The sequence below is a fragment of the Eptatretus burgeri genome, chromosome 12 (genome assembly GCF_056783735.1).
Source record: "Eptatretus burgeri isolate ZD-2024b chromosome 12, Ebu_testis_v1, whole genome shotgun sequence".
NCBI classification, from domain to species: domain Eukaryota; kingdom Metazoa; phylum Chordata; class Myxini; order Myxiniformes; family Myxinidae; genus Eptatretus; species Eptatretus burgeri.
Window position 1 is genome coordinate 40497137 of NC_140972.1, and position 12495 is coordinate 40509631.

Genomic DNA, 12495 nt, shown 5'->3' on the forward strand with positions numbered 1-12495 from the left:
CGGAGTGTGTCCTGGCCGGTTCAGGCGGTGCACACAGTGTATGTGTTTGTACGATACATCAAAAATTGAAACTCATGATATTTGGTTCCAAAATGCCACAGATAGCCAAACTTCCTAGCTATCATCATGTGATAGCAAGCATAGTTTGTAACCCAGCACAACCGGCATGGTATTTCAGAACTTGTGAAAGTTGCCCATCACTTGAAGACGTCAAAACCGAGCTAAAGAGTGCTTATGAACTAGAGGATATTGATGAAATTCAGTTTAAATGATGGACATCCACCGACAGATCTGAACTGAGCTCCATGGTCCTGCCTTTGGAAGAATTCATTCATCAATTTTGTGAACACGCAGTGAAATTAGTGAGACACGACTTCATTGCCAAGGCCCAATCTCAGTTTCTGAAAAATAAGAAAGACTAAATTGGTGAAGGAGAATTTGTCATTATTGGAGACTTCTCAGAGAACTATTCGTTTGTCGTACAGGATGCGGCCCAAGGATTCCATTGGAACTGCTCTCAAGCGACAATTCACCCCTGGGTTTACTATTTCAAATCGGACGATGGCAAATTAAACCACGATTCGTTCACAATTATATCAGAATGCAATACTCACGACGTTGTCTCAGTCCACCTCTTCCAAAGAATGCTCATTGAACACTTGAAATCTCGCTTTGGAAATTTGAAGAAACTTTACTATTTCTCAGACGGTTGCGCTGGCCAATATAAGAATTGCAAAGTTTTCATAAACCTATGTCGTCACAAATCAGAGTATGGTATTGATGCAGAATGGCATTTTTTTTGCTACAAGTCATGGCAAGGGCCCTTCAGATGGCATGGGAGGTACAGTCAAACGAGAAGCAACATGTGAGAGCCTGCGTCGTCCTTACGACAGTCAAATTATTTCTCCAAAAGATATTTTTGCCTTTGCTGAAAATGGTTTGAATGAAATGAAGTTCGGTTACAGGATCTAAGAGGCGTATGAGGAGGAAGAACGAAATCTGGAAGAACTGTTAAAAACGGACAAAACCATAGCTGTAACTCAAAAACTTCATGCTTTCATCCCTATTTCTGAAACTGCTCTTCAAGTACACAAATTCAGCCTTAGCGAGGAACACCGTATCGAGTCAGCTATTTCAAAATATACACCAACTTTTAACGGGAAACTCTCATGTTATGTCACAGTGCACTATGATGGAAAATGGTGGCTTGCCTGCATCATGGAAGCCTTTCAGGACACTCATGAAGTGAAAGTGAATTTTCTTCATCCAAATGGGCCCACAAATAGTTACTTTTTTTCCTGACATTGAAGATCACTGCATTTTAGACATTTCTGATATACTTCTTTCCCGAGAACCAAAAACTGCTACAGGTAGAACCTACACAATCAGTAAAAAAGAAACACAGCTGTCAAATAAAACATTGGTTGGCAAAAAATCTTGAGTATAATATGCTCGGAAAAACTCTTACTTATACTAGTATCGCTTCCAGTTCCTGCATGTGCATGTGGAAAATGTATGCACAATATACTGATATAGTGTATTGGAAATGTTGTGTTCAAATATTGTGCTTTGTATTGTGGCATATTGTGTGTCCAGCACCCGAGTCCCCGAACAATAAAACCATCATCACACTTGAACCCATTGAGATCCCATTTTCATTTATGCTGAGGTGTTGGAGAATATGAAGGGGTATTCTCACACGAAAAAATCGGGACCATCGGTTTGGCTGGGGAGCGGGGGCCCAAGGTCAAAGGGAGCCCCAAACTCTAACTTTTTGAATTACTGTTTCGGAGTGATTTTACTTTATGCGATTCGACAGATCTCGCTTTTACGAGCATTTTGATCCCAAGATCAGCCAAATCGGACCACTACAACCTGTGATATGACCTCTGGAAGATTGTGGGGTAGCTGGGGGTGCCCAAATTTTTTTTGGGGGGGGCCCTCGAATGGGCCCCGATGGGCCCACAGGTCTAAAAGTTGGTATTTTGAGTTTTTTCACCCAAGTGAAAAAATGACCAACATATGGGGAGAAAATGAGGTATTAGAGTGTCGGGAGGGTGTGTACACTTGACATGGAATGCCCCTGTTGCAACAGCCATCTGGAGGTTGTGATGTACTGCAATGTTGCATCTGCGCATGCGTGGATGGGGGCCTGTGGTGCAATGGCTGGATTAAAGGCTTGTTGGACAATGATGGCGTTCTGGTAACCTGTGTTTCTCTTTGCCTCATGACACGTGTTTTGGTTCTGGGAGAACTAGACAGAGGTCAGCTTAATTTTGAAGGGATAAGGAATATTTATGACCTAAAGGTTGGTAGGAGTCGTTGGAGGGGGTGAGATCATCCAACGATGTTTTGATCATCCTCGAGACACAATGACATCAAGACTGCAGCACTTTGGGTGCTAGGATGGATCATACATGGCTCCTTAGTCCAGAGCTCAGAAGGTCAGCCCGTATTGAAAAGATTTATAATCTGAAGCTGACAAGAGTGTAAGAAAACATCTGGATATCACCTAAAGCAAACATTCCATTGAAACTAGAATAGTGTCTCCAACCAGACTTTCAGATGCCAATATAATTGTTTATATATGAGAATCCCTTTCGAGGCAAAATAAAATCACATAATAGGTAATGCTATTATATTGAATAATAATTAAATGTTAATTGGAAGGCCAATCTGTTTTAGGGGACAAGGGGCACTTTGTACCAAGCAGATTGATCCTCTTCCAGTACAAAAGAGAATAAGGTCATTTAAAATGCAAATATATATGATTAAAATAGATACATGTTCAAGCACATTCATGTAATAATCATGTTGTATTTGAGCACATTTCTCATTAAACGGTTACAACAATACATTTACTTTTCAATCAAGTTTAATTGTCAACATTTAATTACCATCATTATTTTTATCACCCTCAAATCCAATATGATAATTTTGGAGAAATTTACATGGACACCACCCTCTGCTTTTGCAAGATCAATTATCGTTAATGAATACAGGGAAATGTCGACATTGGAAAATGCATTCTGTTCTTTAAGGCTCATCCTGTGATGATGCAGTCCGTGATGCATTCATACCCGGACACATGGAGCATAAAGCAAACAGTGACGAAAACAACCGGAAATCCAATGCAAAATTCAAGGAGGCAAAACAAACAAATTTTATACAATTGTCCATTTTTCATTAAGTGGGCAGTTCACTGGCCTGGCAGTATCAGCTCTGGTAGTAAGCACAATCTCTTTCTGACAATGCCTGGATGATGCTGTCATGGAGCCTTCAGAGTTTTGTCACTATCCCGTCTTGACAGCACATTCTGCTGGAGCCGTTCAAACTCTCTCAGTTCTTCTTTCAGGTGAGCCATATGTGTTGCCCGCAGTTGCATCAGTGTACGAGATCGTAGAGGGTTCAGTTCTCGAAAGGCAATATGGGATAGTTTCCTGGAAGTACAGACACGATGGGACTATCATTTGATAAACAAGAATAGATGAGGAACACCGTGGAAGAGCACTTGGTTTCATGGGCAAGAACAAGATACTTCGTTTTCTGGGAAGAGTGAGAAGGGCATTAATACCTCTCCTAACCTAAAGTCAGTAATAAGTGAAACAGAATGGGATGATTAAACAGACACAATTTTCAGGCATGCATACAGGATGAAAAGGAAGAGGGGGTTATGCAAACAAAAATGCAATACAGCAATTAAATTTACTAGTACGGGCCCGTAGGGGCGGGCCCGTAGGTGCGTAAACGATGACTGGATTGGGGCATTATTTCAATTAGATCGGACCAACCGTATCATAAATGGCCATAACTTGGGAAACACCTGGGAAACATATTCAGGTCCCCAGCGTCAATTGTGACATCTTATCAAATGAAGAATTGTGATGCCCCTTTCTCTCGCCCCCCTCACTCCCTCTCCTCTCGCCCCTCCTCTCTCCCCCCTCCTCTCTTGCCCCCACTCTTACCCCCTCTCTCGCCCCTCTCTCGCCCCCTCTCTCGCCCCCTCTCTCGCCCCCTCTCTCGCCCCCTCTCTCGCCCCCTCTCTCGCCCCCTCTCTCGCCCCCTCTCTTGTCCCCCCTCTATTCCCCCTAGTCTCGCCCTTCCTCTCTTCCCCCTCCTCTCTCGCCCCCACTCTCATCCCCTCTCTCTCACAGATATTGGTCGACAGATAAATGGCCGGAACTTGGGAACTGCTCATTCGATTAATATCAAACCTCGAAAAGGCACATCCACGGGTCCCCAGCAATATTCCTGGCAAGTTTCAATCAGATCGGACCGTCAATCGTGCAAAATAAATAAAAATAATAAATAAATAAATAAACATTAATTGTGACATCATTCGTGAAGTCATAGCACCGTGTCTTGTCATTGGTCGACAGATAAATGGCCGTAACTTGGGAACCGCTCGTCCGATCGCTATCAAACCTCGAAAAGGCACATCCGCGGGGCCCGGCATTATTCCTGGCAAGTTTCAATCCGATCGGACCGGTGATAGTCCGGTTATTAATGATATGGGAAAAAATTTGCATAATAAGGTGAGAAGGTGGAACGACACCTTCAGCTGCCATATATACATCTTTTCAACACTGAAAAAGCAGTAAAATGGCCGTAACTTGGGAACCGCTCGTCCGATTGACATCAAACCTCGAAAAGGCACATCTGCGGGGCCCCGGCAATATTCCTGGCAAGTTTCAATCAGATCGGACTGGCGGTCGTCAAGAAACGGCGGTCGCAGACAGACAGACACACACACACACACACACACACACACACACACACACACACACACACACACACACACACACACACACACACACACACATTGCTGGAATTATAGATAGATATTAAGCCTTATACTTTTGGTTATTTAAAATCCCATTCACTTCCTGTGCATCAGGTTTTCCTCAGGTGACTGTTTCCCAGTTGTGAGCCGAATATTATGTTAATATAGGATGGCCTGTTTGTGTCCTCATCTTCACCCCCAAATTAAAAATGCTGGCCTGGAGAACCCAGGTTCAAATCCCATATGTTAAATGTATTTGTCAAATGATGAGGAATATTTTTTGTGATGTCAACCAACATGTCAACCAAAGCAGAACAATGTCAACCAACATCGTTGACCTGCAAGTGATGTGTGTACAAGTGCCTCCATGAGTATTAGTTGACTATAAGAAAATAAATAAATAAATTACCCATTTTCAAATACAAGCAACTTTTTGCCTTTGTACTTCTTTTTATTTTATGTCAATCTCTTTAATTATGTGGATACCCTTGTGAAGATTTGTATTGCCATGGCAGCAACCGAAAGAAGATTTGTATTGCCTCTAAACTTTGCATCACAAACTCAATCCTGTTCTCTTTGCTCCTGCCTTTCAAGAAGACTCAGAATTCACATATGTTGTGCACACTATATCTGCTGAGGTTTGTCAGTCCTCAAATGTAAACAAGATCTCACGTTGGCCATGTTCACTCACCTATTATGCATGAAACAGCACAAATACGAATGTCCTTCTTCTTCTTTGTATGTAGCACAAGGCTGTGAGGCTGTGAGGCTGTGAGGTACCATCATTGGCTGAGGGAGTGGATGTACCACTGATGCAATGCCCTCTGTCGGCTCGGGCAGGGATATGGAATTTGTTTCAGGGAGTCGGTGAATGTTTGCCTACTCTTTGCTCAGGACACCATGAGATTTTTAACATCCACCAACTAATGATGGCAGATGGGACCACCCAGTTTCACGTCAATCCAAGGGACGGCACAAACATTGATGAATCACCCTGCCTGTGAAACACAGGGATGACAGTTTATAGCTGTGTCGAGATTCAAACCCAGGTGAGACAGCTTAGAGACGTGTGTGTACCTTTAGGTCATCCTGCTAGCCTTACGAATGCCTGAAATGATGGAAATTGATAGGTTCCTTTGAAGGATTGCCTGGTTGAGTTACTTGTGGGACCAGTTTATCCTATTGGATTTGGTTTCAACTATAGCAAGTATTTTTCACAATTTTGTTTGTAGCACAGAGATTAGATTTTAATGACTGGGAGAAAGCAATGGTTGCCAATGAGTTGTCAGCCACCTGGCTTCCCGTGGTGAAGATCTACTGTGGAACATGTTTTCTTGGACATCATTAGCTTATCTGGAATGAGAATTCCAGATAAGGTATTGTCATCGTGCACCATCTGTCCGTCTGTCTGTCTCCTATTTTGACTTCTCAGGCCAAACTGCTGGGCTGTTCCGGCTGAAATTTGGCAGCAAGGTTCCGCTCCTGACTGGTAACGGGGATTGAAAAGCTCATTCCAGTCACGTGACCTTAAGTAAAGATCAAAATGGCAGACTAAGTAAATTCCTTGAACAACCTTCTTCTCCAGACCCAGCAGTCAGAATGCTACCAAATTTGGGTTTCAACATAAGGACAGGGACCTGATCTTAAATTGTGGAGGTCATGCCAATTACGTGACTAGAAGTGTATCAAAATGGCAGCCTTAGTAACTTTTTGGAGAAAATCAAATTCCTTCAAATTCCTTCAAATTCCTTCAATTCCTTCAAAGTAAATTCCTTCAAAGTCTTCTTCAAACTCACAGGTCAGAATGCTACCAAATTTGGGTTACAACATTAGACCAGAACCCAGATAAGCTACAGATCCAGTGGTCTGATTTTTATTGTGGAAATCCAAATGAAACAAAATATTTTTGAATTGTCTAGCCTGGGTTTGAAACTCGGCCCAGCTATAAACTGTCATCCTGATGTTTCACAGGCAGGGTGATTCATCAATGTGTGCACAAGCCCTCAGATCGATGTTAAGCCGGGTGGCCCATCTGCCGGCAATAGTTGGTCGAAGTTAAAGATCCCATCGTGTCCATTGTGAAGAGTAGGCGAGCTATGACCGGCAGCATGAACAAATTCAAAATTCCTGCTCTAACCTACAGGGGGTACCGCATAGGTGGCACAGTCACACCCCCAATAAATGAGGCTATCTGCAGCCATGTGCTGCATGTGATATAAGAACTATTGATGAAAAGAAAAATTTACAGAAATCGAAAGAAAATTTTGTTCATAACTAATGACGATTTGATTGCCAAGAGCAGTTGTACTTTTCAGTGTTTATTGTCCAATAATAACGAAGTAGTTTATCAAAATTAAGTTGATCTGAACGTATAGACGTTTATGGGTTCAAGAGCCAAAGTTCTATTTGCTGATGGATTGTTTATTTTTTCCAAAAAATTTTTGTATCGCAGGAAGGCCAAAGATATTTGTTAATGAACACCACTTTATTTAGCGGATCCACTTCTATGAGAGATAGCCGAGCCACACCCATGTTGTGAGGTGATCCTCATCTGGACAGGCACGTTGTCTGGATGCCTTCATTTTTGGAGAACATTTTGTTTATCGTGAGCAGTTTCCTTGTTTTGGGATTCAGCTTGATGATTTCTGATCATGGCCAGTTTCCCATAATGTATTGCAACATTGGCACTGCCAGCTGGTTTGTAGCTTTGACTTTGTTTCTTGGGTACAGTATGTCAAGATTAAGCTTATCTGCACAGGTATTCCTTAGCAATCATCTTATATATTTGTTTGTGGAAAATGTGGTAGCCTCCTTATACCCCAAGGTATTTTTTATGACACTGTACCTTTTAATGTTGTTTTGAAATTACTTCGTAAAATAATCAAGCAGCAAAAGCAGCACAAGAAAGTTTGAAGTACTATGTATAAAATGGTAATGAACAAGAATATATAGACAGGAGTAAAATAAGGAATAAAACTAAAAGGGCACTCTTCGACGTCGCAACATCGCCAGATATGTCTCTGCCCACATTACATCATTATACGTACTTGTACCAAGTTTGATTTAAATACCTGAACCATATTCAAAATATTAAATAATTCTGGCTGCCAGACCATGTGTCCGGTCAGGTTGAGATTGAAAACATTTATTCCCCATCACTACTTGATCAAAACTGTGACGTTTCACGTCGATTGATGAGGCGGTTCAAGAGAAATAGTTTTTAAAAAGATTTTCGTTCAATCCAACATAGCTACTAGAACTAGACCATGTGACCTTTTCATTATTTGTGAACAGACTGGTATCTCCAAGGCTTGAGGAACATGTGGGTGAAGTTTCTCCTCGATCTGTCAAGCCGCTCTTGAGAGGAAGATTTTTAAAGGTTTATTCTTCAAAAAAAATCAAAGCTGCCAAAACATGTGACCTTTTTAAAAAAAAAAATTTTTGGTAACCATCATTGGTGGAGAGCTTTTTGTTCCTCATGGATTGGCGATCATACCTGTAAAGCTTTGCCTCGATCTGTTCAGCCGTTTCAGAGAAGAGGATTTTTGAAGGTTTTTATGTTAAAAACAATATGGCTTCCGAACCACGTGACTGATGATGTCATCAATTTTTTTCCCCCATATAATTTAGCCCAAGATGACCCTCAAAAATGTTCATCCTGATCGGATAATGCATTCAAAGTATGCAATTATGACGTCATAACAAAGCCACCGATGGCATCATCAAAAAAAAAATCACACTTGTTTCTCATGAGAAGTATTTCACATGTGCGAAGTTTCAATATTTTCAACAAAGCGGTTTCAGAGCTACAGAGGTCCAAATTTTTCCCTTTTTTCCAACATGGCTGCCACACTATGTGACCTGCGACGTCTTAGTTATCATTACAACATCCTGCATGAGTAGTCTTTTTTTTTAAGCTACAAACCAGATAGCAGTGCCAATGGTGAAAATTTTGTGTCAATCAGATAAGCAGTTGCAGAGAAAAGAGAGAAAATTAGTACAGATGGATGTAATATATGTACCGACTGACTGACGGACAACCCAAAAACATAATGCCACCGGCGACAGTTAATAAGGTGCCCATATGGTTTTAAGAAACCCACATTGAGTTGTTTTTGTGTTGACGAGTTATAACTCAGACATTCACACAAAGTATTGCACACTCACTCACTTGAAATCAAGTATCATCCGTGGAAAACAACTTGAATAGTTGAAAATGGAAGAAGAATCGTGCAGCTTCAAAATCTCTTCTTCTTTGTACTTGAAGAGAGCCAGAGCAAATCGGAAGATCACCTTTTAAGAAAAAAGAAAAAGGAATTAATTGTCACTTTTTAAAAAATCTATCTCAATTGAGAAGAATTATCTTAAAATGCTGCTTCACCTCCACCTCCTTTGAGTAATTTGTTCAGGGTTCCTTTTTCTTCAATGAATGTTTAAAACAGGGAGGGGGGAAGTGAATCATAAATGGTTCTTACAAGATATGAGCATGCAACTTTCCCACCAATTTAACCCCAAATGTACTGTTTCATATTAAATTCCAGCATTAATCTGTGTCGTTTGGAAGTATCAATATGGCACGCCTCAACGTGTCTGCTGATTCCAGTATCAATCCGTTTGATTTGGAAACATGACACGTCAAAAGCCAAGAGTGTGGTTTAACTGAGGAGACTGTGGGTGTACCCACACGATACACACCTCTGATACAAATGGCAAAAAACTGGATGGTGCAATCAACTGGATAAGGTGGACAAGAAACTGCAATCGGTCCCCAACACCACACCCACACATGTGCAGCACCTAACGGAAACTCCAACAATCACGCAACCCACATGTGATCACGTCCAACCCGGACACGAACCAGCCATATTCATAAAGCCTTAAAGTCCTGGTCAGATAATTGTGTTTGCACAGTGAAAACTACATAGGATGAGCGGGTCCTGAATTGATCAACAATGTTCCATTCATTTTTGTCCAGTGAAAGGACCCTTAAACCATTTTTTAGACCCTGAAACCATTTTAAATCTAGGATCACTGCTCACCTCCACTCATTTGTTCCTCTTTTTTTCCCATCTGTGGAATCAACCTCCTTCTTCCCTCCAGGACTTTAAGACAGCTGTTCACCATCTTCTCAGATTCTCACCAATCCAAACCATGATCTGCTCTACCCCTGTTACCCCTCCCCCTTCCCCACCCTCAACCCCACCTCCTTCCAAATTTCCAGTTCTTTGTGAGAGTTTGCTTCTGTGTCCATCTTGTTCATCCCATGAGTCCTCCCCTACCCCTTCTTTCCTCACCACATCCCTTATTTGCCCAAGTGTCACTCTATTTTGTCCTTCAACCCTGCTGAACTGGTATTTTCCCCCTCTTCCTGCTGTTTGGTTGCATCCTGATCCGTTTAGTGAAGTCACTCTTCTATGAGCCTTGAGTTTATATTTGAAAAGAAAAAGAAAACAGGACGGAGACATGTATATTGATTTGTAATGCAATACTTGTTTACTGATGATCACAAACTTTTCACATAATTTATTTCATCACACTTCACGCATTGGTGTTTCTCACACTATCGTACTGAGAACTGACAGTGTCATTTCCAAACCTACACACACACATTCATGAAATATGAACACAACTATCCTGAAAAAGTCTCCTTAACTTACCTTGCAAGGAATTTCCAAAAAAAGGTGTGAATAGAAAATACCACATAGGAAAATGAAAGCAACAAATACAGCCCCAACAACAGCAAAAAAGACAAAATACAGATGTAAAAAGAAATATCAACAAATATACACCAACTGGGACAGCAACAAAAGGGCAGGGAAATACAAAAATGAATTGGACCGAGTTGGGATAGACAAAGAAGGCTCATTGGAATGGCTAAGAAGAGGTTAGCTCAACTGGGATGGAGAACAAATAATAATAAATTCCCAAGATCAAGGACACGACACCAAAAGATTTAGAAAGATGGCAGGACTGAGCCAGATGGACAAGTGTAGGTTCTGCAAGACAGAAACAGAAAGTCCAAGGCACCTGCTTTTGGGATGCAAAAAATTATCAGAACAACTTTACACACAACGGCACAACAAAGTTTGTAAAGTGATTAATTGTCACACCTACAAAAATTTCAACATCCCAGTTCCAGAAAACTCATGGAAACACAAACCAAGGGCCATCATTGAAAATAAGGACTTCATGTTCACGTACGACATGATGATCCCGTTGAGCGTGAACATAGAAACCAAAGCCTTGCGCCCGGACATCATTCTCAGGAACAAAAAGGAAAAGACAGCATTGCTGATTGGGATCTCAGCATCCAGCGATTTCAGTTCCAATAATGCAGAAATCAAGAAAATGACCAAATAGCAGGACCTCAAAAATGAGAACAAGAGATCTTGGAAGCTGAAGAGCGTCAAAATTGCACCAACAGTGATAATTGGAGCAATAGGAGTAATAAAGAAGAACCTCACTGAGATTTTTAAAAACATCCTCCTGGAATATTACCACAAGCAAACTACATTTGGAGGCAGTCCGGAGTTCGGTGACGATCCTGAAAAGAGCCTTTGGAACAAAACTCTGAGAACAACAAAGTCGAACAGCTTGGTCCATGAAATGTGATCCCTTACCGAAGCGAAGGTGGATACTTTGAGTATTGGGAGGGCTTCATTCCATCTTCTCAAACCTGCAAATGGAGATAGCAACCACATGCGCACGCACGCGCACGCGCGCGTGCACACACACACATACACACACACACACACACACACACACACACACACACACACACACACACACACACACACACACAGACACACCTTGGTGGGTTCTGCCGACTCCTTCCAGCTGAGGACAAAGGACTGAGCTTTGGCGACTCCCTTTTGCCAACTTCTTCCGACCGAGGACGAATGGGACTGAGCTTCTGTGGGATCGAAGATCGCACAGAGTTCAACGGCTTTGATGGGAGCAAAGACCAAGCCGAGAGCTGCAACTTCGATGGGGCCATGGCTGGTATCACACTGATCAACATGCATTTGCGACGTGGCCTGTTGTGCAGCCTGGAGGGCTTTATCGACTCCATCCTGCCAAGGATGAGTGGGACTCAGCTTCAGTAGGATCGAAGACTGCACTGAATATAACAGCTCAGGTGAGGTCGAGGACCATGCTCGTGGCATCCGGTTTCATGTCGATCGACATGCGGCCTAGCCGTGCAACTTGGTGCGCTTTGTCGACTCCCTCCCACTGAGGACGACTCCCTTTTTGCCAATTCCATCCCACAATGTGGGCATAACTTCCCAAAACTCCGCCTAACCCCTACCCCATAAGGAAATTCTCTGCATGTATATTATATGTGTGTGTAGGTCTGAAAATCCGAGAAAAAAAGGCTGGGCTAATCTCCATCAAAGTTTGAAAATGTGCTGGGGGTATATAAGGTCCAACCCCCCTCCCCCCCCCACAGGCAATTGCCTGTATGTATGTTTGTGTGTGTCTGAAAATCATAGGGGGGAAAAAACGGCAACATGAGACTGAAGACAAACTGACCTCAAACAAGGAAATGAGGCCATTTGGCCCATCACTGCTGTGGTGTACTCCCAGGTTAATTTTTGCCACAGCTTAAACATCAATCTTATTAAAGTTTAACTTCAATCTACATCACCCGATCTTGATCAGGTGACCCAATTTGTCATTAACACACAGTCGTAAATTGACAAAACATCATC

The 12495-nt window shown here is 42.0% G+C and overlaps 1 protein-coding gene and 1 long non-coding RNA gene across 2 annotated transcripts in view; one reads left to right on the forward strand and one right to left on the reverse strand.

Moving 5' to 3' along the window:
* Positions 1 to 2577: 2577 nt before the first annotated feature.
* The window catches only part of LOC147015474 (TBC1 domain family member 2B-like), an 82282-nt gene continuing 72364 nt past the window's right edge, over positions 2578 to 12495 (reverse strand). Inside the window, exons 13-14 of the mRNA XM_085850269.1 lie at positions 8955 to 9076; positions 2578 to 3440 (exon numbers count right to left, since the gene is read on the reverse strand). Of these exons, the coding sequence (XP_085706395.1) occupies positions 3269 to 3440; positions 8955 to 9076 (294 nt within the window). The 3' untranslated portion in view covers positions 2578 to 3268. The remainder of the gene's footprint in view (positions 3441 to 8954; positions 9077 to 12495) is intronic.
* The window catches only part of LOC147015475 (uncharacterized), a 39200-nt gene continuing 38294 nt past the window's right edge, over positions 11590 to 12495 (forward strand). Inside the window, exon 1 of the long non-coding RNA XR_015050349.1 lies at positions 11590 to 11921. This is a non-coding gene — a long non-coding RNA (uncharacterized LOC147015475). The remainder of the gene's footprint in view (positions 11922 to 12495) is intronic.